Source organism: Leptonychotes weddellii, chromosome 8 (assembly GCF_054177405.1).
Source record: "Leptonychotes weddellii isolate Sample4059 chromosome 8, ASM5417740v2, whole genome shotgun sequence".
NCBI lineage: Eukaryota > Metazoa > Chordata > Mammalia > Carnivora > Phocidae > Leptonychotes > Leptonychotes weddellii.
Window position 1 is genome coordinate 33,655,827 of NC_138376.1, and position 25,844 is coordinate 33,681,670.

General features: G+C 38.1%; 1 protein-coding gene across 5 annotated transcripts in view; it reads right to left on the minus strand.

Moving 5' to 3' along the window:
• The window catches only part of LOC102728218 (transcription initiation protein SPT3 homolog), a 118,065-nt gene that overhangs the window by 5,963 nt on the left and 86,258 nt on the right, over positions 1 to 25,844 (minus strand). The window contains exons 6-7 of one of the 5 annotated variants that reach the window (XM_081828366.1): positions 18,190 to 18,275; positions 7,273 to 17,400 (exon numbers count right to left, since the gene is read on the minus strand). The exons of 1 other annotated variant lie outside the window; for it this stretch is intronic. In XM_081828366.1, coding sequence (XP_081684492.1) covers positions 18,234 to 18,275 — 42 coding nt within the window. In that variant the 3' untranslated portion in view covers positions 7,273 to 17,400; positions 18,190 to 18,233. Of the gene's footprint in view, positions 1 to 7,272; positions 17,401 to 18,134; positions 18,295 to 25,844 lie in introns of those variants that run through there. 3 more of the 5 variants (XM_081828364.1, XM_081828365.1, XM_081828361.1) reach the window with 3 other exon arrangements.

The following is a 25,844-nucleotide window of genomic DNA, read 5'->3' on the forward strand; positions in this document are numbered from 1 at the left end:
CAAAACTTCCAAGGACAGGCTGACTCTCTCGTTAGGGGCTAATGCAGCTGGTGACCTTAAGCTGGAGCCAATGCTCATTTACCATTCTGAAAATTCTAGGGCCCTTCAAAATTATGCTAAATCTACTCTGCTTGTGTTCTGTAAATGGGATAAAGCCTGGATGACAGCACATCTGTTCACAACATGGTTTACTGAATATTTTAAACCCACTGCTGCAACCTACTTCTCAGAGAAGAAGATTCTTTTCAAAATAGTACTGCTCATTGCCAATGCACCCAAGAGCTCTGATGAAGATGTACAAGATTCACCTTGTTCTCATGAACTGCTAATGCAACATCCATTCTGCAGCTCATGGATCAAGGAGTAATTAAGACTTTCAAATCTTGTTATTTAAGAAACACATTTCATAAGGCTAGAGCTGCCATAGACAGTGACTCCTCTGATGGATCTGGGCAAAGTAAATGGAAACGATTCTCAAAAAATTCACCCTTCTAGATGCCAGTAAGGACATTCACAATTCATGGTAAGAGGTCAGAATATCAACATGAACAGGAGTTTGGAAGAAGTTGATTGTTACCCTCATGGAGGACTTTGAGGGGATCAGGACTTGAGTGGAGGAAGTAACAGCAGATGTGGTGGAAACAGCAAGAGAACTAGAATCAGACGTGGCGCCTGGAGATGGGACCGCATTGCTGCCATCTCATGACCAAACTTGAACGGCTGAAGAGTTGCTTCTTATGGAGGAACAAAGAAGGTGGTTCCTTGAGATGGAATCTACTCCTGGTGAAGATGCTGTGAAGATGGTTGAAATGACACAAAGGATTTAGAATATTCCATAAACTTAGTTGATAAAGCAGTGGCAGGTTTTGGAGGGACTGACTCCAATTTTGAAAGAAGTTCTATTGTGGGTAAAATGTTATCAAACAGCATCGCCTGCTGCAGAGAAAGCATTCGTGAAAGGAAGAGTCACTCGATGCGGCAAACTTCATTGTCTTCTTTTAAGAAACTGCCACGGCCACCCCAGCCCTCAGCCACCACCACCCTGATCAGTCAGTGGCTAACAACATGGAGTTAAGACCCTCCACCAGCAAAAACATAACTACTTGCTGAAAGCTCAGATGATAATTAGAATTTTTTAGTAATAAAGTATTTTTAAATTAACATATGTATATTGCTTTTTAGACATAATGTTATTGCACATTTAATAGACTAAAGAATAGTATACACATAACTTTTATATGCACTGGGAAACCAAAAAATTCATTTGACCTGCTTAATTGTGATAATTCACTTTATTGTAGTGGTCTGGAACACAACCCATAGTATCTCTGAAGAATGCTGTACTCCACACTGAGTTTCTCCTATTATTAATATTTTACACTGGCATGGCATATTTATCATAATGAAAGAACCAGTTTTGATACATTACCATTCACCTAAGCCCATACTTTATTCAAATGTCCTTTGTTTTTACTTAATGTCCTTTTCTGTTTCAGAATCGCATGTAGGAGATTACATATATGTTGTGTCTCCTTAGGTTCCTCTTGGCTCTGATAGTTCCTTGGACTTTCCTTGTTTTTGATGGCCTTGACGGTTTGAGGAGTACTGGTCAGGTATTTTGTAGAATGTCTGTCAACTGAGATTTATTTGATGCTTTTCTTATAGTTAGATTGAGATACTGGGTTTTGGGGAGGAAGCCCACAAAGGTTAGCATGCAGCATGTTAGGTGGAAGCATTTTGCTATTGTTTTTATTTGGAGGATTTTAAAATATGGTTAAAAGCGATATGTATGGGTGCCAAATTGACAAAGCGTGGACTGTGGTCACCAGTACTGCGTCAGCTTGATGAAACTGAAACCCCTTTTCCAGAATCCCCTTCCCTCTATGGATCTGAGTTAGAGTTGGACAAAAAAAAATTTATGCAAGATTTGGAATATGGAAGTGAAGCAGTTTTTAACCTTTGAAGTTCCTTGTGGTTAGAGGCAGTTACAGACAAACACAGAAGTGCTGATAGCTCTAGCATGTTCTCCCTTTCCTCTGTTCTGGATGCAGCTCTTCTTCTTGATGGAAGACCCTGTTGACCAACAGTGGCTCCAATGTCACTACCAGACACTTGGTGGTGAACCCACAGAGGTGGTAGTTATACAGAAGCCTGGCTTCCTCCAGGCCTTCCCATAAGCCATCACTCTGCAGCCATTTGGCAGGTGGTTGTGCTTTGCTTCTCAAATTGAGGGGTTGGTGACTTTTTCTCTGATCCTCCAACTTCCTTCCTAGGCTTTTACTTTCCCAGCTCCTTCCACAACTATGTCACATCTGATTCCTATAACAAAATCTTTATCCCATTATGCACACAAGTTCTGCTTCTGTGACTGAACTCTGATGGATACATCAAGCTATGGGTGACTAATCCTTGACCTGGGAAATTATAAAAGCTAGGAAAAAAATAGAGAACAATTGTGTAATCGTCTTATATGCTGCCATTATAAATTGCCACAAAGCTAGTGGCTTAAAGAACACAAATGTATAATCTTACAGTTCTCCAGGTCAGAAGTCTGGTATGGGCCTCATGGATTAAAATCAAAGTGTTGGGGTGCCTGAGTGGTACAGTCGGTTGGGCGACAGACTCGTGGTTTTGGCTCAGGTCATGATCTCAGGGTAATGGGATCAGGCCCTGCATTGTGCTCCATGCTCAAAGCTGAGTCTGCTTAAGACTCTCTCTGCCCCTCCCCCACCCCACCCTCTCTCCCTCTCTAAAATAAATAAATAAACTAAAAAAAAAAAGTCAAGATGTTGGCAGGCTGTGCTCTTTCCTGGACGTTGTAGGAGAGAACCAGCTTCCTGCTCATTCAGATTGACCGGAGTATTCAATTCCTTGGCTGTAGGACTGAGGTGCCAGTTTTCCTGCTGGCTGTAAACAAAGGGGCATTTCCCAGGCTACCACATTCCTTGGCTCATTGCACCCTTACTCCATCTTCTTTGTCATGTTGCATCTCTCTTTGTCATGTTGCATGTTGTCTTTCTCATGTTGCATCTCTCTTTTTGCCTCCATCTTCTGTTTCTCTTTTTATTTATTTATTTTTTAAAAGATTTATTTATTTTAGAGAGAGACAGAGAGAGAGGGCATGAGTGGGAGGGGCAGAGGGAGAGAGAGAGAGAAATCCCAAGCAGACTCCCTGCTGAATGTGGACCCCTACTTGGGGCTTGATCTCATGACCCTGAGATCATAACCTGAGCCAAAACCAAGCATCGGACACTCAACCAACTGCACCACCCAGGTGCCCCTCTCTTCTGTTTTTAAAAGCTCATGTGATTAGATTGGGCCTACCTGAATAATCTATGATAATTTTCCTATGTTAAAGTCTGTTGATTAGAAACCTTAATTCTATCTCTAACTTTAATTCCCTTTTGTTATTCAATATAACACATTCACAGGTTCTGGGGATTTGGGTCTGGATGTCTTTGAGAGGCCACACTTTATTTGTGGCATCAGAAAAAGATGAAACTGGTCAGGATTTGAAAGGATGTGAAATTGAAGAAGAGGAAAATTCACTTTTTTCCCCTTTCAGGGAATCTGCCACTTAAATGTGAGAGGAAGAAAAGCCATGTAGGAAGCAGAGGTCTAGGGCCTGTGATAGTCTCATTGAGCCAGAGGCTGGAACATGAAGTTGCCAATAGCCAAGGGACTGAGATCTCAGAGAGGACGAAACTCAGAGAAGTAAACCTATAATTCTGCATGCAGTTTCTCCTTGAAATATATGTTAACCCCAAAGTTGCACATGTGTAGGTTGAGAGCAGGAGCTGGGAGGCTAAGGAGGTGAGCAGAAATTTCATCCATCCTGCAGGTAATTGGGGCCAGAAGCTGGATTTCAGAGCTTACTAGGGTTGAAGGGTCTAGTAAACAACACAAACCTTCAGCTGAGGCCCTAGAGATACTTTCCATGAATAGGGGCAAAGCAGAAATAGATCAACCTTGATTTGACTACACTCCCTTCTACCTATCAGAAATGAAATCCTCTCTGGAAGAAATAATCATCCAGAGCTTCTGTATTTTTTCATATACAATGTCTACCACTCAATAAAAAACTCCTAGGATACAGAAACAAATGACTGGAAACAAAGAGTAAAAAAATCCAGACAACAGAAGGAGATCCATAAACAACCCACACACTGGTGTAATGAGAAAGGGATTTAAACTTTTTCTTTTCTTTTCAAGAATCAAATGGTGATTATATAATGGAAAAATAAAAAAGAACTGAATTAAAAATTCAATACATGGGCTTATCTTCATGACTTATTTATTTTATAACTAGAAGTCTATACTTCTTAATCCTCTTTATCTATTTTACTCATTTCCCCACCCACTTCCTTTCTGGCAACCACCAGTTTGTTCCCTGTATTTAAGAGTCTTTGTTTGTTTAACAGAATTTCAGATGCAGCAAAAGAGAATATTAATAAAGATAAAATGGGTCAGTAAACATCCAGATTAAAGGAGAGATAAAAAGGCATGGGAAATAAAAAAAGGCCATAGAAGACATATTGTATATGGTGAAAAGTCTGACATACATGTGATTAAAGTCCTAGAAGACAAACAGGAATATCTGAAGAAAAGTAGCTGAGAATGGTAAAAAATTGATGAAAGATATCAAGCCACAGATTCAAGAAATTATACGAACTCCAAAAAAGATACTTACAAAGAAGGCTACATGTAAGCATGTCATACTGCAAGGGCTGGAAAATAAAATAAAATCTCAAAAGTAGCCAGAGAAAAGTAGACACATTACTTTCACAGGGGGCAACAATAATGCTGACAACCAAAATGACAGAAGCCAAAAGACAAAGGAAATAGGATATATACAGAAAATAATGTACATTCTATAATGGCAAAACTTTGGGAAAATCAAAATATCCAATAATAAGATACAATTAATTAATAGTAAATCAGCCATAGTATGAAATATTCAGCAGTAAAAAAAATGGCATATGAAAGCGTTATAATAGGTTACAAAGAAGTATGTACTGTATGAACGTATTTTGTGTGTGGGTATATTAAAATGTCAACGTTTAATCTCAATGTTAAAGGGCTGTGGATAATTCTAATTGTATTCTTTATGCTTTCCTGAGTCTTTAAGGTTTTTGTTTGTTTGCAAAATGTGTATTTTTTAGGTAATTAAAGAGAATTATAAAGAACAAGTTAAAGAGTTACAATGGTAAAAATAAGTTAAAGTCAAGGAAGACAAATTAGTAAGTTAAACAGTTATGATGAGGATAAGACTGTAAATTTAAATGCAAGCATATCAATAATTAAATGTAAACAGTCTAAACACCTCAATGAAAAGGCCAAGATTATAAAACTGGGTGAAAAACCAAGACCTAACTATAGACTGTCAATGAGAGAGACACTTTAAATATAGAGAAATAGATAAATTAAAAGTAAGAGGATGTTAAAATATATAGCATAAAAACACTAATAACAAAAGTGAAATAGATTTACTAATATCAGACCTAGTAGACTTTGGAAGATGAAAAATCGCGAGGGATAAAGAGGACATTATATGATGCTAAAGGGAACAATTAATCAAGACATATCATTCCAAACTGTATATGCAACTAAGAACAGAACTTCAACATATACTGAGCAAAAACTAGTAAGACTTAAAAGAGAAATAGACAAAGCCACAATTTCAGTCGACAACCTCAACATTCCTCTCTCAGGAATTGATTTTTTAAAAGGCAAAAAGCTAGAGAAACTGAACACTATCAATCAACTTGACCTAATTGACATTACACCCAGCAAGAGCAGAATACGTGTTTTCAAGTGCACAAGTACATATTCTGGCCATAAAATAAACACAAAACTAAAAGAACTGTAATCATATAAAGTATGTTCTTCATTATAAAATTAAACTAAAATTTAAAAACAGGAAGATACTTGAAATATTCTCAAATATTTGGAAACTAACGAACACATTTCTGAATAAGCCATGGGTCAAAGACAAAATCAGAAAGGAAATTAGGAAATATTCTGAGTTGGATGAAAATGAAAACAAAACACATCAAAGCTTTTGAGATATAGCTAAAACAGTGCTTAGGGGGAAGCAGATAGCATCAAAATGCTTATAGAAAAGAAAGATCTCAAATAAAAAAAAAGGAAGTGTGAATTAAACTCAAAGCAGCAGAAGGAAGAAAATAGTGAAGATAAAAGAAGACTGATACTGAAAACAGGAAAAAAAAGAGGAAAAATCAATGAAACCAAAGGCTGTTTTGCAAAATAAGTACAATGGATAACTCTATTCAGACTAGTTGAGAAAAAAAAGGAAGGAGAAACAAATTGCCAATATCAGGAATTAAAAAGAGAAGCATCACCACAGATTCTATACATATTTAAGAATAATAAGGGAATTTCATAAATAACTTTCTGCCAATAAATTTGTTGTTAGATGAAAGACAACCTGGAAAGACATAAACTACCAAATTTTCTCCAAAAAAAAAAGGATAACCCCGATAGCTTTACATCTAAGGTTACTCATAGCTAAAGACTTTCCCACAAAGAAAACTTCAGTTCCCAATAGCCTCACTGTTGAGTTCCTCCGAACTTAAAAAAAAAAAAAGAAAAAAAGAAAAAAAAAAACTAATTCTACAGAAACTCTTCCAGAAAATAAAAAATGAAAGTAATTCCCTACTCATTTTATAAGGACAGCATCATCTGATCTAACAACCAGAAAAAAGACATTATAAGAAAATTCCACATCAATATCTTTCACGAACATAGATGCAAAAATACTTATAACAAAATACTATGAAATCAAGTCCAGCAAGATATGAGATTAATACATCATGACCAAGTGGCATTCATCCTAGTAACGAAACTTTCAAAAATCAATCCATGTAATGTATGATGTACCATCATAAAAAGAAAAACTATAAGATCTCCAAGGACGTAGAAAAATAATATAAAATTCAACATCCATTCATTATTCTCAGCAAACTAGGAATAGAAAGAAGTTTCCCTCAATGTGATAAAGAACATCTAAGAAAATCTTACAGATGTTTTAATGGTGAAAGACCGAATACCCATAAAATCAGGAAAAAGGAAAGGAAACTGCCAAAGTTTTTCCCAAAGAGGTTAACATCATATTTAATGGTGAAAAACTGAATGTTTCCCCCATAAAATCAGGAAAAAGGCAAGGATGTCTATTTTCACCACTTGTACACAACACTGTACTTGAGATCCTAGTCACTGCAGTAAGACAAGAAGAAATAAAAAGCATACAAATTAGAAAGAAATAAAACTTTTTATTTGTAAATAACATGATTATCAATGTAGAAAATTCCAAATAATATACAATACAACAACCTATTTTAGTTAATAAATGAGATCAACAATATTGCAGGATAAAAAGTTCATATACAAAAATAGATTTTATTGCTATATATTAGCAATGAACCAGAAATTAAAATTTAAAAAAATCTTAGAGCATCAAACATGAAAATCCACAGATAAATCTAACAAAATATGTACTAGATTTATATTCTGAAAATTATAAAACACTGATGAGGGAAACTAGGAAAGACCTAAGTAAATGAAGATCTGTACCATATTCGCTGATTAGAAGGCTTAACACCACTGTCAATTTTCCCCAAACCGAGTTCTAGATTCATAGCAGTTCCAATCAAAATCTCAGCACATGAGGGGCACCTGGGTGACTTGGATGAGTGTCTCTTGATTTTGGCTCAAGTCATGATCTCAGAGTCATGAGATTGAGCCCTGCATAGGGTTTGCGTGCTGGGCATGGAGCCTGCTTAAGATTCTTTCTCTCCCTCTCTCTTTGCCCCTCCCCCCTTAAAAAAAATCCTAGCACATGTTTTGTAGAAATACTGAAAAGCAAAGAACCTAGAATGAAAAAAAAAAAGGTTTGAAAAAGAAAAAGCTGAAGGATTCATAAGACCTGATTTCATGACTTAGTAATCAAGACGGTCAGGTACTGACCTAAAGATAAGCATACAGATCAATGGAACAAAAGAGAATCCAAAATAGACCCATGTATATATGGTTTTAGATAAATATGTCAAGATAAATCAATGAAGAAAGGATAAATCTCAACAAATAGTGTTGGAACAATCAGACATCCATATGCAGAAAGAAAAAAAAAAGAACTTCAACCCTCACTTTGCATCATATACAAAAACAAACTCAAAATGAATCGAAGACCTAAATGTAAAAGTTAAAATTTAAAATATGAAGAAGAAAACATAGGAGAAAACCTTTGTATGCCCGGGTTAGATCAAGATTAGATAAGACAAAAAGTACGAGCCATAAAAGAATAACACCCAAAAATTGGACTTCAAAATTAAAAATTTCAGCTCTTCCAAATATACTTTAAGAAAAGTCAAGCCCCAGACTCAGAGAAAATATGTGGAAAACATATTTCTGTATAAAGGCTATAAAAAGAACTCTTACATTTTAATAAGAGAAAACAACCAACCAATTGTTCAAAAGATTTGAATACTTCAATAAAGAAAAGCTACAGATAGCAAATGAACATATGAAAAATGCTTAATATCATTAATCATCAGAGAAAAGAAAGTAAAAGCACAATGAGATATTATTACCTACCTATCAGAATGGCTAAAATTAAAACAAACAACAGAATGAATCATAACAAATGCTGGCAAAATTATGGAGCAACTAGAAATCTCACATTTCTGGTGGGGGAGGGCCCATTGGTTCAGCTGCTTTGGAAAACACTTTCTTAGAAAATTAAATATTTACTTACCATATGATCCAGTAATCCCACTCCTAGGTGGGATATATCCACCATTTATATCCAATATAAATGAACATGTAAATCCACAAAAAGCTCTGTCCATCCATGTTCATAGCAGATGTATTCTTAATAGCCAGAATTTGGAAACAATCAAAATGTCCAATCAGTTACACAGATAAGCAAATTGTGGTGCATCCATACAATGGAATATTACCGAGCAAAAAAGGAAGTGAACTACTGATACACGACAACATGGGTAGATCCCAAAAGCATTACGCTAAATGAAAGACGTCAGACACAAAAAACCCTTAAATCCAAACTCATTTAGAATTATTTCATTTTATTTGCTATTCTGGAAAAGTTAAAAAAAAAAAATAGAAATCAGATCAGCGGTTGCCAGGAGTGATGGGTGGGGATTGATTACAAAGGAACACGAGAAAACTTTTTGGCATTAATGCATCTTGATTGTGGTGGTGGTTACATGACTGTTTGTCAAAAGTCATTGAATTGTACTGTATATCTAAAAAGGGGTTATTACTGTATGTAAACAATACTGCATTCAACTAATTTTTTTAGAAGAAATATATTTTATGTGTCCTGTCTAAAAAAACTATTGCACTCTCTGAGGTAATAAATAAATACGCCAAAACATTTGCTAACCTGGAGTTGTGGGAAAAAGAAAATTTGAATAAGTACTGAAATAAATGTCTCAAAAAGTTTTACAAGACATTAAATGAAAACCTAACTACGTAGTAATTCAACTCTTGCTTGTAGTGGCCAAACTTCTCATTCTGTTCAAAATGCCCTGGGATTTGGAAGTCCTAAAATGTAAAAACTTTTTTAAAATGTAAAACTTTTTTAAAAAGTTGTGCTGAGAAACACAGCTGAGGAGGTTCAGAGGACTTTGGAAAGTCAGGGGGAAGGTGGGGAGTAAAGGACAAGCCAGGCCAGAAGTCAGAAGGAACAGTGCAAGGCTGGAGTGCAACCCCGTGGGTGTGGTGTTGCAAGACTTTGCAAAACTCAAGACTGATCAATGACTCGTCCATCTAGTAAAGCACTGACTGAGCATGTGCTAGGTGTCGGGCCCTGGTCTAAGTGCTGGGGGTACAGCAGTGGACAGTCTGCGTTCTACAGGGAGGAGGGAATGAACAAAACACGTGAGTATATGAAATGGTAGGCAGGTGTTAGGGTGACAAAAGAAGGCAGGGAAGGGGGGTATGAGGTGCTAGGGCAGAGGCTGGGGTTTCAGTATCTGAAAGGGTGTGCAGAGAAGGCCTTCTTGGGAAAGTGATATTTGAAAAAAGACCTGAAGAAGGGGGAGGGAGCTGTGAGGAGAGCTCTAAAAATGGGTGCTTTCCAACACCGAGCGTTCGTGGCCTACTCAATTCACATCCACCTACTTTGCTGAGATGTTTCGTTTCCATAATAAGGATATAAAAAGATGCCATTTACTGCAATCCCTGGTTATGATAGTTTATAAAAATGATTTATGGAATACATATAATCTTCATTTCACCTGAACAGGAAACATTTGAAATCCAACTGAAAGAAAACTGCACGCCTCAATTTCTTTTTAAGCGCTACTCCCCCTCTTTGAGACCTGTCCCTCTTTTAACATTCATTATACGCGATTCTGGAAAAGTTGAATGGCACAGTTTAGTATTAATAAATTTCTGAGTATTATTAGCTGGGAAAAGGGGTTGGGAAAAACCAGGAGGAAATAGCCTATCCATATGAAAACAATAATCACATAGTATTTATTGTCTGGGATTGAAATGTTTCAAATATGCAAAGCAATAAAATGTCAGGAAAAGCAAAACTTCCTAATGTTAAAAAGATCATAAATTTTTCCCAAAATAAGACATATAAAAAAAAAGTCAGGTGATACTTTATGTCACAGGAAAAATATACACTTAAATCTAAGTTATAGCAGCTCAAAAATCTTCAGAAGGCACAATCTATCACCACAAAAGGACGGAAGAGCCTGATGAAAGTTACTGTGAGAGCACAGAAAGCAATAGCTATCTTTTTTTTTTTTTTTGAGCTTGAGAATCACTTTTTAACATAAAGAAATACCCGGACCCACGCATTCTGTAACTTATACTTTTGTTAACTCTTGAATGAAAAATCATATGTAATGTCAAAAAGCTACCAGGATTTCAGGATCACTTTTAAATGAATTGAATTTTATAAATCACATGGGCACATATGTATATATTTAAAACTAGAGTGGCACCTACATGGGCAAAACATGTTTATTTAATCTACAGGTAATTTAATGTAGGTGGCCTCCTGGGCCCCCTTCACGAATTCCACTCTCACACAGGTCCCTGACTCACTGTTTGGGAATTGTAGACTCCATATTGATTGCTTGGCTTTCAAGGGTGCTATTCTTTTTTTTACATGAATGAATGAATGAATGAATGAATGAATGAATGAATGAATAACAGAGACAAAGAACCCAGACATTTTAATTGTAAGCTAGTCTTGGGTGCTAAACTGTTGCTTCCAGTTCACAAAACCTCATTATTTTCAAGCTAAATAGATCTTCATATTTGCTTTATGTTCAGTGGACATATTACTGCATTACCTTTAGGGAAATCTCAACCTAAAATGGCTTACCGTCTTTAAATAAACCAGTAGGAGAACTGGCACATTTTCAAAGATGGTGCTATATATAGAAATAGCTAGTATGTCTATAATTCTTTTTCAGGTTTGTACAGATGCAGGTGGGACACTGAGGTCACTAATCCCTTCAAACAAGACTGAAGTTACAGTGACCTACTCATAAAGGCTATAAGAAGCCTGATGCTCAGAGTGCTCTGGTTTCTCTGAGCCACTGCATTTGTCTTTAAGAAAAAGGCTGTGATCGGGGCCACCTGGGTGGCTCAGTTGGTTAAGCGACTGCCTTCGGCTCAGGTCATGATCCTGGAGTCCCGGAATCGAATCCCGCATCGGGCTCCCTGCTCGGCGGGGCGCCTGCTTCTCCCTCTGACCCTCCCCCCTCTCATGCTGTCTCCCTCTATCTCATTCTCTCTCTCAAATAAATAAATATATAAAAAAAAGAAAAAGGCTGTGATCATCTCCAGTTCATGAGACTGCAGCCAAACAAGCATCAATAAAAGATTAAAGAAATTTAACCAAACAACCAAAAAAAAAAAAAATTCTGTGCTTATGTTTAAATGAATAATTTCTTTTCCACCAACTAACCAACATATGTTTATTGAATACCTAATATGTGCATGTGGTGATTACAAGAGGGTATACATCCAAGACTTGCCCTCAAGAAATTCTTAATCTGGTGCAGGCTACAAGGCACACAGAGAGACAATTAGCGACACAAAATAGGAAGTATAAAGAACAAGAGGGGCATAATTAGCTCAGAGGAAGCAGAAGGTAGCATGCACTGAGGCAACCTTTATGGGAAAGAGCTAGGGAAGGAGGCCACCATGAAAACCTAGGAAATGGGAGGCAGATTTATTTTTCATGCTGGCAAAAGAAACACAGGACGTCCTACATATGTAGGGGAAACACTAAGGAACTGCTTGCTTGTAGTTTCGGGTTCGCGCCTCCATGGTAGAGTACCTCACCTCTCATGTCTGCTGTCATCTGGCGCCCCCCCGCCCCCCCCCCCCGCCTCCCCGGAACACAGGATGTTGACACCATGCTGATCTCACCTATGTTGCCGCATAACTAACAAACTGTCTAAGTCCATCTGGGCTCACTGTCTCTTCCCAGGTCAGATCTATGGAAGAGTGGCAAGCCAACCCACCCGCAGCACACTCACTGCTGCTTAGGGACGACTTGGCTAAGTGACAAGAAGTGGCCAATGCACTGGCAGGTGAACTAACTTCTTATAAGTAAAGTGGTTGGAAGAAGTCAATCCATGCCATTCAGAAAACAACACTGCAGGTATGCTGGGCCATAGGCTGGTGTGCTGCTAGTTGGGAATCCTAAGGGACCTAAGTCAGCAAGTGACTTGAGCTGAGGCAGAGCAGACCTAGGGTTGAATTAGGGAAGCTGCTAACTACTGATGAGAGAGGAAAATCATCATTTCTGATTCATATCACGCTCAGCAACTTTCTTTCCACTTTATTTTCTCTCCCCGTCTGCCATTCCCCCCAAGCACATGCACAGAAATCCTGGGCCAGGAGAAACAATGACTATGTCATCATTAAGGAGCAAATATCTAAAAAGGGCATTTGGAGTCCACGGTCTCTCATGGGACTCCGAGAAACAAACTGAGGGTTCTAGATGGGAGGGGGGTGGGGGGACAGGTTAGCCCGGTGATGTGTATTTTTTAAGTTTTTTTTTTAAGATTTTGTTTATTTACTTTTCAGAGAGAGAGAGAGGGAGAAAGCACAGGCAGGGAGAGTGGCAGGCAGAGAGACAAGCAGGCTCCCCACTGAGCAAGGAGCCTGATGCGGGACTCGGATCATGACCTGAGCCGAAGGCAGACGCTTAACTGACTGAGCCACCCAGGCGTCCCCTGGTGATGTGTATTAAGGAGGGCACGTACTGCATGGAGCACTGGGTGTTATACGAAAACAATGAATCATGGATCACTACATCAGAAACTAATGATGTAATGTATGGTGATTAACATAACAAAATACAATAAAATTAAAAAAAAAAGGGCATTTGTACAAAGTTTCAAGGGACTGTCATATGTACCTGTGTATCTGCCACTGCAAACACATGTAAACAAGATGGGGATTATTTTATAACAGGATGTACATACCTTGTATGAAAGCATAAAATAGTAGTGTAAGTAATTAGAGCCTTCTGGAGAAATGTAATCTTCATACAGGAGAGGCTTTATAAACATGGATCTTGGATCTTTGAGGAAGTTTTTCTCACAATTTGTATAGGGACTCTGAGTATGTGCATTGATCATATGTATTTATATTAAGGTTTAAGACATTATAGAGGACTTGGCATCATCCAGTGTAACTATAGTCTATTACACATGATGTGATAGTCCATTATATACCTAATACTTGGCCTTAGAGAAGGAATATTCAGTTAAAATGAAATTTTCTTGTAACCAAGATTTTTGGAACTGAGAAGTGCTTCTGGGCTCAGAGCAGCAATTCTCTTTAACACATTATTAGAGACCTATACTCGAGCATGCTCCACGCTGTGGAACGGTGGTGAAGGACATGGGCTTTGGGGTCAAAGCGGCTGGGTACAAATGTTAGCTCCATCAGCTTCCTCTCTACTATGTATGGGTAATGGGGGGAATAACAGGGCACATCCCATAGAGGGGCTGTGAGTATCTAATGGGACAACTTGCACGAAGTGCTTGGTACACAGGATGACACGTGGAGTGCTGGAATTATTATGTCAGACTTATTCTTAAAATGCTGGTAAAATATAGACTCATTTTTGAAAGCAAGTGAAGTGTTACCTGGTTTAAGTAAAATTAAATAAGCAATCTTCTTGATTCTTGATTTTTCCCAATATTTTTTTTCTACTTTTTTCCTTTGGAAAAAAATGGGAATAATGAATATTGGATGGTGATGAGCAGAAGAAGGAATGTGAATATAATGCTCTATACAGAATTACAGTGGTGTCCAACAATGAAATATTGTATGTAGTTTTTTTGTGACTTTCTAGGAATTGATTATTTTAAAATATGCTTCAATTGCCAAAACTCCCATGACTTATGATGGCCCAGAAAACAAATGCAAGTCTCTTTCCTTGTGTTGGCTTTTTTTTTTTTTTAGCACTACAGTATCACTCCCAACACTGGAGACTTACTTTAAGAGATATGACTTTTTTAATATTTGAGTTTTTAAAGGCATCTGGCCCTTATTTGACCATCACATTCATATCCAATTCCTGCAGGCATGGTTTTGTTGTTTAAGTTTGGCTTGATGCCCTCTGCAGAAAGCCTCTGCTTTAATGAACACAACTCCACGAAAACTGCTAGAGTCCCCTGCCTACCTCCACCCCCCTCCCTTTACTCTAAGAGCATGGAAAGTTTCATCTTGGATTTCAAATAAGGAGATAAAAATAAGAAAAATACATTGCTGGAGAATCAGCTTTCTGTGGGAGCCACTGCCTTGACATATTCATTCAACTTGATGCCCTCCTATTATTTGCAGAAGTGTTTATGTACTATGAAATGTTCAGCCAGAGCATACCGGAAACTGTAAAATAGTTTACGAGATGTATACATGGCTGAAGGTAGAATTTTAAATGCAACTTGGGAAGGTTCTATCTAAATTCCAGGAGGGTAGAGGAGGGAATACTTTCTCTGTAGTGATTCAGTTTTACACAAGGGGTTATATGAACTGGAAAGAAATACCTGATTTGGGAACTATATAACATTTTTTTCATAAAATTAAACCTTATAATTTCTAGACAAGTAAACTTGTTTTCTTTCAGACCAAGAATCACCACTTAATGTTTATTTGTCTTCTACGTGGTAAAAGCATTAAATGTGGATTGTTTATTATTTTATAAGAAACAAAGGACAAACAGTAATAAATGAAGAATTTTCCCCAGGTACAGGAATTATATACACTATTTAAAAAATATTTGTGCTTCTGATGGTTTTAAATAAAAACCCTTGGTTCTAAAATTGGAACATTATTTTTGAATCTTAACTATTGCAATATGTGAAGGCAGGAAGGTTAATGACATAGCTCAGGACGGCATGTTCGGAACGTCACATTCCAAACTCAGGTGAAGGGAGAAATATTTCTATTTCCTTTACTCTCAAATCTATGAGGCCGTGTCAATTTCCCATAAGAGAGGCTATTTTTATTGATTTGTCGGTTTTATTTATTTTTTTCAGATTTGAGCTCCAAAACACAAGGCTACAAAAATAGAGATTATTTTGTGTATTCACATTTGATTTAGAAATGAGCCTGATGTGGCTGTTTTTGTTTTTGATAGCCTCTACCTCATGAAGTCATTGTGAAGATCAATGAAATCCCAGAGGTGAGGTTCCTGACACAGAGTCGGTGCTCAAAGTGTGCTAGTCCCCTCCCCCCTGCTTGCAGACCTCTTTTTTTAAAAGACTGATGTAAACTGACATATAATACAGATTACTTAAGTATACCATGGGCCCTTTGACGAAGATTTTAATGTAACACGTATGCTTTAGAGTGTGCCCAAATTAGTATCATTTAAAAAATAAATGTAGGTTATTGTCTAGGATAAACATGCCATAAAATCCCAAATGTGTCTTGGTAGTATTTTATGCAAATCCAGTATGCTGGAGCAAAATGGTACCCTCAGAATGAGGGGCCATGGATCTGGTCTCTGGTCTGTCACTGCCATTACTGAGTGACCTTGGGAAAGTTAACTTCCCTCTCCAGGCTACATACTTTCACTGGGAAAATGAATGGTTGTTTACAGTGATCTCTAAAGACCATCTCTGCTCTAACATTTTATGATTTTACCTAACATTTTAATCTTGAGAGAGCAATTTATTGAAGTCGCATTTTCTGAGATTTTCCTTCTATAAATTTTTTTCTATATCCGCTGCTTAAGAAAATTTTATTTCACTTCAAATTCAATGTTGTTGAAAGAGTCAGAGAAAGGAGCTAAGTGTAGAAAAGAAAAAAAAAGAATTAAAAATATTAATATTGAGCAATTATGGGGACATCTAGGCTGTTTTGGGACAGACATAAATGACCTTGTTTTATTCTAAATTCAGCTCACTGGCTTATGATGAAAAGTGAAAGGTTATTATATGGACTTACTGGGCAAAACCAGATTTTATAAATAATTACCTGTCAGACTGTTCAAGATAGACAAACATACGCCAGACCAACAAAAACACAGACCTGTCATATTTCTGAGAGAAATGTACGTTGAGTCTTCCTTCTCTGGGACTATAAGGAGATCAGGTAGAATAAAATGAAGGGAAAAAACCTAAACCCTGTATTTTTTGCCTTGTGCATACTTTAAAATGTAAAATGTGGGAGAGAAGGAATTTTGATGTGAAAAATTAGCCCCTGAAAATTTTATACATCTATAAGCCTGGCAGATCGAAACCAAATACAATAAATGCTGTCATTTTAAAAGTTAGGATGTTTACTGCAAGCTTATAATTTTCCATGATTAGGGATGCCAAGAAAAATAAGAATGATGATAAAAAGAAAAGTTTAATCATACATTTCAACAAGCACAGATGGAACATCGAAACCCCTTGGCAATTTTTTGATATATATTATATATCTGCGTTTTTTTGTTCTTGACATGAAGATTTTTTCCAGAAGAAAGGACTAACACAGAACAGGTAAATGATAGTTAACAAATGTGAATAATATGGCACAATCATATTAACGGAGCCTCATGATGATTTGGTCACAGGCGGAAAATCTTTCATGCTTCTTATTTCTGTTTTTATTAATGCTTTACAAAGGCTCTTTCGGTGTGTGCAAAAACCATGATAAAAATAAAATTGCCCAGAAGTCTTACCGAATTAAAGAAATAACTTCCTTTTTTGTAATTCAAGTTGAATCAGGAACTGTACAATTACATCTGCTACATTTTGATTTGCTCTCCAAAGTTCGAATTCCTCATTTAATGGAGAAAGTACAGATGCCAGAAGGGTAGCTCAGCTGCTCCCAGCAAGAAATGACCCAGTCCACAATTCCCGTGTAGCTGCGGGAGCGCTTTGAAGGGAGAAAGCAAATCATTCAACTCCCCTTTGTCAACAGATTCTGATTATTGTGCCCCTAAAATGGCTGTGTGTGTGTGTGTGTGTGTGTGTGGTGGGCCCGGGGCCAGAGGAGGGACAGGGGACAGAGAGACATGAAGACCGGGGAGGAGGGCCTATAAGAGGGAGAACACACATGACAGGCAGATCTGCAGGAAGTTCGGGAAGAAGGCATGAAAAACTAACATGGACTCTGTAAGTGGGGGGAAGGGATGCGAAGATGGGGACAGCCAGTTCATCGGATCAATTAGGTCTCTGATTAGTGTGAGTTTATAAAATGAGTATTTGTCTCTAAAATACATGTAGGATATACGTAATCAGCAGATGTTGCAGTGAAGTTGGTGGGACAGTACAAAGGGAGAAGTGACTGTCCTTTTAATTTTGTTTCCTTTGTCCCAAACCTGGATTACAAAATGCATCAAATAAAACATAGACTAAACATTGGGGGGGCGGGGAGGAGAAAAGACACTGCTTTTAAGATATGTGAGCTGAGGGCAGTAAATCCATTCCAAATTAAAATTTCAAAATTGTGTGATCTGCATTCTTGTCCACCTACACACTCTCCCAAACATCCTGCCATTAATTAGCTAAACGGCCCAGCCAGTAAACAAGATGAAACACTGAGGGGTCTGGAAAAAGAGCTGGAGTCAGCCAGTTGATAGTCACAACAAACCAACCCACTCCTGAGGATACAGAGAAGGTAAACTTGTATTTTATTTTGTCCAAAGAGGGGAACAGAAATCACCTTACTATAACAGTGCCTTTCCTGTTGTTACAGTCACAGTCCCATCAGCAGGCCAGAAAAGCCATCCCATTCCTGCGGTAGGCACTCTGTCAAAGAAGAAGAAATCTGCAATGAATTATCACATCAAGTCAAACCAGGAAAGGAGGCAAAAAAGCAAGCAGGGCTTTCTTCCTGTCTTGTAGACTCTGCTGCCTACACTCTAATAGGGTGCTCGATCTGAACATTTGGGGCCACCACTCTGATAGAAAGTCAGTGTGGTTAACAAGTGGTTAGCGATTCTATTTTGGGGGGGAGTGGGAGATATGCAAAATAAGATATCCCCTTTTGTTAACTGATTGGGTCTGGTTAGGTCAAAGACATGTTGTGTTGAATCTGTTTGTCCTTTATAAACATGTGTTCTCGATTGGATATGCTCAAGAATCACTTCTAATTAACTATCTTAATAGTCTATAAATTACTGACTTGTTATAGCCTTCCCAGGCCTAATTTATAGCCTCCGTGAAAAGCTTGGAAACAGACACTAGCAGAGGCCTTTCCTCCTTGCTAAAACACAGTGATCTCTAAGGAGTTCTGTACATTACTGACGTTATAGAAAGCTCGAATCTTACATAATTTTACATACATACACATGTACATATAGATGTACATATGAATATTCATAGTGGAATAAAATATTCCATAAAAGAAAATGGGAAAATGGATACTAATGGCAAGAATATGATGTATTCCAGTAAATCAAGTAAAACTGCATGATTTTTCTTCCTGCAAGATCTATTCTACAGCTCAGAACTGCAAGAGCTGGACTACACAGGGCCTCTTGTGACTTGTCTTGAGTCTCATAATGAAACCCAGAATGAAACAGAACTAAAATCCAGGACTTAGGAAGAAAATTACCCTTGTCACCACATTTTTCATTATTTAAACTAGGACTAGTCATACTCAGAGAATGCATAACCCTCAATTAGATGGATTTTTTCTACAATCTGTTTTCAGAAAAATGACAAAATCTCATATCAAGGATTTTTTTTTCCTTTAGGCTAATAACTTTGATGCTAGAGTTTGCACACTTCCAGTCCAATACATTTACCTTCAACAGCCATGTTATAGGAAATATACAGTAAATTTTTATGAGTAAGGTAACGCTATGGAGGTGCCGAAGAGTTTACACCTAGAAATGGTTAGATTACATTTATAATTACACCCAAAGAGAGAAAAGTGGAACCAAGCTTTTCAGAAAGACCTCTACCTACGTGAGGTGAAACCAAACGGGTTTTCCGCATAACTTTCTGTTCATCATAAAATTCAATTAACTTCAAAACCTCTCCTCCAAATATCCAGCTTATTCAGGATTTACTATGGTTGTCAGGCTTTGGGACGTGGGCTGAAATTTCATAGGTTGGTTATGTGGCTCTGCAGATCAGCATTTCAAGGATGAGAGAACAGTGGCACATTCCACCTTTCATTCCTCAGGGCTCTCTCTGGGAGCTCGCCCTTTACCATCAGACTTTTTGTGCCACTGGATGCTTGGATTGAAGCAAACAGAATAACAAGGACTAGAAAAGTCCAGCTTTACCTCCTAAGAGCGTGCCCTGGAGAACAGTGTTAAATGAGTTCCTCAGAGAGCCGCAAATAACTTGCAGGAATGGATAGAGTGTCTTCCCACAACCACAGACAGGGGAGCCTCAGGCCTTGAAACAGCCCCTACCACCACAGTTGCCTTAGAGAGGCTTATGCCAAAGTAATGCTTTCAGGTTCTTGACCTTGATGTTTGAAATTTTACAACCACAGTGACAACCTTTAACATAACATAATATTTAAAGCATGGGGATGGTTTACATGGAGATAAATGGACCTGGGAGTAAAGCTGGATTCCTCATAAAGGTAAATGGTTGAAGTGAGTTTTGCTTGAAAAAGAAGTTTTGGCTCAGGAGAAGACGGGAGTCTTGGCTGAGCACACCTGAGAAATTACTAAGTTTCATCTTTCCAGGATGGGCAATATGAAATGGTTCTGTCTAGTACTGAAAAGGTTACTTTTCAAAGATCAATTCACCATCACAGATGATTTATCACTATTGTTTGCAAATGACTATAAGACTAGAGACATTTAGTAGCAGAAACTTTGAGTAGCCAAGTTTAACGAGAAAGCCAGAGTTTAGAGCTGTCCCAGATTTCTGGAATAAGTTCTTCCTATTCCAATTTTAAAATAGAGAAGGGACAAACAAGCATGTGTGATTAGTGAAGAGCAATTTCGGCAAACCGATCCCCTAGGGTCCTCCACCCTGAGTCACAGCTTTTTCCTTTTGATGTACAAAGGATGTATGTTGTCTGTGGAGGGTGATTATGGGAACATCCCAAATTTGGCATCCTTTCCAGAGAAAGCAACTTTAAAGGAAGATGGATGAGGACAACTCATCTTTGTGTCAACTATGAATTTCTCTCTGTTTGTGTTGTGAATACTGAAACTAAATTTAAACACTGCTCGGTGTGAGGGCCTTCCAGAAGCCACATTCTCATGAAACACTTTGTATCCAACTTACTCTCTACTGTCAGATCCTATGAAGGACTCCCTGCTTCTATATCTTTATAGATACTCCTACTTAGTAAAATCCAGGCCTTGACCGGGAAAAGCTGGGGCCGCCTCCCCCACTATTAAAAAGTATAAATTAATCAATAACACACCTGACTTCAACAACCCAGCTTCTACATGCTATATACCACTTAAACTTTCTTATTTAATAAAACTCTGTTCTCTACTAGTTGCTCCTATGTGAATTTGTTGAAACCCTTAGACATGCTAGCATCTCTAAAGTTACCAGCAAAGATACTTCTTCTTCTTTTTTTTTGAAGACCAATTGCAGTTCATAGGCTCTTTGTTTTTCTTAAATTGAGGATCAAGCTAGCTCCCAATTTCTGACATTCATATATTCATTCGGCTCCAAATTACGGCCTACTACCAGAATCTCAATCTAACTGGATGAGCTGACACATATTCTGCCTACTGCATTAGGCATTGATGGGTAGAAATTAACTCGTAAGTTTTCACTTTTGAAATACAATTTTTTTCTTATCTACATATAGACAAACTAGAGCAAAAATTTAAATCTTAACCGGGTTTGTTGCTCCTTTTTTATGGGCCATCATAAATTGTACATTTCAAGGAATATAAATTAATATTAAAAAGCAAAGGATTAATATTTAAACAAAAGGTAAATATGCTACAAAACATAACCTGTAGCTCCTAGTCAAAAACAACTGTATGTATGTTATTTGCACCATTAACTTGGTTAGTAAAGCTTTAACTATAGATAAAACTACCCCTTCCACCAGTTTGGATTTATACTTATTCTCCACTACTAGCTTTCCTGATTCTCTTCCACTTTCTCAAAACTTCAAATTAAATACAACAAAAATTTCACTGTAGGGACTGACATTGGCAAGATGGCTGGCTAGGAGGTCCCAAAGCTTGTCTCCCCACAAAAACAATGAATAAACAACTATAGACAGACCAAACAGCTCTGGGAAAGCTCCAGACTACAACAAAGCAGCAGCAGAAACCCTGCAGGGCTCAAATACTGAGCATAGCTGCATAGAAAAGTATAAGAAGCATTTTACCTGCATCACTCCACCTCCCAGCCCAGAGCAGCTCAGTGCAAAGAGGAACCCCCTTCGGAGGGATTATACCTGATGGGAAAAGGAGAGCAGGAGAACCCTAATAACCCTAATAACCCTCATCACTGCCATGGCCACTTGTAGACTTTGCCACCGAGCACTCCCAGTCTGCACCAACACTGAACCCAGCTAAAGTAGTCCCTGGAGTCCTCACTGCTGTTTCTCCTCACCACGGACTTACTGGAGTTACTGCTGTGGTGAGACCTGCCCCCAGGGGCCTCAGTTGATGCTGTGCCCCACTCTCTGGGATTGGGACGCCACAGTACCTTGCCACTTGTGAAACTGGAAGGGCCGTTGCTTTCTGGGCCCTGCCTTCAGGATTCTAAGTCATGGCTTTGATCAGCCATCGCTGGGGCTGAGCTGCTGCTATTCTGTGACTGACCCCTGGGGTCCTAAGTTGTGGCTTTGATCTGCCATCACTAGGCTGTGATGCTGCCACTGCTGTTCTCTGTCCCACCCTCCACGTCCTAAGCCATGGAACTGACTTGCCATCAGTGGGTTGTAACGTTACAGCTTTGTGCCACACGCCTTGTGTCTTGAGACACAGCCTTGGCCTGACATCACGGAGACCAAGCTGCTGCTGCCCTGTCAGGGCTTTAAGCCACCATCGCCAGGGCATGCTGTTGCTGTACCCCTCATCCTGGGCCTAAGTCACTGCTGTATCCTGTCATTCCATAGCCTGTGCCACTGCTGTGTGCCCCCAACCTGGGGTCCAAATCACTGTGGTGATTCCCAGAGACTCAGATCCTGGTTCCTTGGGAGAGCTGCACATGCATGCACACCAGACATTTGGACTGCCATCGTAACAAGTGCACATGGGCCCCAGGACCCTGGTTTAACTGATGCACTGGGTGCCAGTTCACCCGACCTGGTACCAAGAGGCATTGCCCTTGGATAGAACTCCCTGTCACAGGAAAAAAAGGAGAGCAGGAAGACCCCAGCTGTCTCTTCCACCTAGGACCCCAACAGCCCCAGACACTACTGCTGCTTATAGTACCTCTGCAGTCTTGGTCAAAGAAGAATCCCATAGTCTTTGTCAGTGTTGACCTCAGTTGATGTAGGTGTACAGATTATGCTGCTGTGCCCCCTCCAGAATCAGAGACACAGAAACCTACCCAGCCAGAACCCTCATAGCCACTTTCTGTTGAAAGTCTTTCCCCACCAAAGTCAGTCTAAAAGGCTGAAAGAGGTGACCCCTCTCAAGTGAGCAAACATCAATGCAAAGCCACAAGAAATGTGAAACAAGGAAACATGACACTACCAAAGGTACTTGATAATTTTCATGTTACTAACCCCAAAGAAATGGAGATTTGTGAGTTACCTGAAAAAGATTTCAAAACAATTATTTTAAGGAAGGGCAGAGAGATTCATGAGTACATAGATAGAGAGCAAAATGAACTTAGGAAAACAATGCAACAATAAAATGAGGAGTTCAACCAAGAGAAATCATAAAAGCATTTTGGAGCTGAACTATACAATCAATGAAGTAAAAAATGCAAGAGAGCTTCATTAATAGGCTCAGTCAAGCAGAAGAAAGAATCTGTGAACTTGAAGACAGATCTCTTGATATTATCCATTTGGAACAGAAAAAAGAAATAAAAAAGAAAAATAAAGAAAGCCTGTGTGAATTAGGGGACACCATTAAACGAAACAATATTCATGTTATAGGAGTCCTAGAAAGAGAAGAGAGAGAAAGGAGCAGAAAATGTAAAGAAATAATGGCTGATAATTTCCAAACTCTGGGGAGAGATGGCCATCCAGCTACATGAAACTTAAAGATCCCCAAAAAGATTCAACCCAAGGAGATCTTCACTGAGACAATATAATCAAAATCTTGAATATCAAAGATAAAGAGAGAATTCTGAAAGCAGCAAGAGTTTTAAAAAGAGTCATCACATACAAGGGAACCGTGATAAGGCTATCAGCAGATTTCTCATAAGAAATCCTTCAGACCAGGAAACAGTGGGATAATATACTCAAAGTGGTTGAAGAAAATAAAATGCTGATCAAGAATACTTAACCCAGGAAAGTAGTTCCCGGGTAGCGATAAAGACTTTTCCAGACAAATAAAAGCTAAGGAAACTGATCACCACTAGACCTGCTTTACAAGAAATGCTAAAGGGAGTTCTTCAAGATGAACAAAAGAATGTTAATTAGTAACATGAAAACATTAAAGTATTAAAATCACTGATATAGGTAAATATATAGACAAATTAAAAATACTCTAACACTGCAGTGGTGGTATGCAAATCACTAGACGCTAAAATATAAGTTAAAAGACAAAAGTGTTAAAAATAACTATAGCTACAATAATTTGTTAATGGGTATACAATATGAAGAAATGTAAACTGTGACATCAACATTCAGTTGGGGGGCAAGTAAATGTGTAGAATTTTTTCAGGCAATGGAAGTTAAGTTGTTTTCAACTTAAAACAGACTGTTAAAAAATTTACTATGAAAGCCTCATGGTAATCACAAAAAAAACCTATAAAAAATATACAAATGATGAGAAAAGAATCAAAGCATACCACCTTAAAAATAATCAATTTTCAAAGAAAGTGACAGAGGAAGGCAGGAACAAAAGAACTACAAAACAATCAGAAAACATTTAACAAAATGGCAATAGTAAGTCCTTACCTATCAATAATTACTTTAAATGTAAATGGTTTAAATTTTCCAATCAAAAGACATAGAGTGCTTGAATGGATTAAAAAAGAAAAGACCCAGCTATATGGTGCCTACAAGAGACTCCTTCCCACTCTTGAGAATGACCTCTTAGTGCATTTTACTTGATAGTTAAACCTTTAACATTAAATTAGAAGCTTAGTGAGAGCCAGGACTGTGTTACTTCTCTATGTATCCTTTGTACCACCAAGCACATAGTGGCTTACATAAAGTAAGAACTCAATAAAGATTTGCTAAAATCAAATTATTCAAGTTTATAGGAATTCAAGCAATAGAACCAAAATTGTCTGTCTTGGGCCTTTAGAAATGAAGTATATGTGAGTGTCCTACAATTCAACTTAATTCTGACACATCTACCTGGAGAGAGTATCATATCCCACAGGTTTAAGGACTCAGTCCTACAAAAATGCTGAGATACATGGTTTATAGTTTATGAAGCACTTTCATGCCCATATCTAATTTAGTCTTAACACAACTAGTGAAAAAAAAAAGTTATTATTCCCCCTTTTAAAGTGACATGACTAGTGAGTGGTAGATTTAGGATTTCAAACCCAGAGTCTGTACACTTTTCATTACACCACACTGTCTTACACTAAGCAAAAGAAAACAGAATCCCTGAAATCTCACATAATTTATTCTACCCAGATTACTATCGACATACATATTCTCCTAGTCCTAACAAACTCAATTCTTGCTCAACATCACTTAAAGGGTAAATTAAAATTTGAATTCTAATTTAAACTAGAGCAGACTGGTATAATACTTCAGAGGACAGAGATGGGACTTGAATCTAAATCATCTTCAGTTTGGAGGCATTTGCAACTGGTCCTTATTTTCCAAACCAATTTTGAGAACAGTATATAGTAAAAAACAAAAATAGAAACAAAAAACAAACAAACAAAAAAACCACCGTACGCCCAAATCACTTGAGAAACTTAGAAAAATAACAGATACTCCAGCTCTCCTTCAAGCCAACTGGCCTGAGTGGAGTTTGAGCAATCCAGGTGGTTTGGATGCATAGTGAGGGCTGAATATGGAGGGAAAGTGGATGAATATACCACTAACAGACCCCCAAAATTGGTTTTGTCAATAAATGGCTCCCTTTCAGAATCTGTCATGATTATACAGTAAATCATGTTTCTTAATGGAGATCCTAATACTGGCATTTAATTTAATATAGGAGAAATAGACATTAAGGTTTTCTGATCATGCCTTTTACCTAGACGGCAGATGGGATACCTCTATCTCTCACTGGAGGGTCATTATTGTTTTACCCTCCCCGATGCTGGGATGCTGTTGTA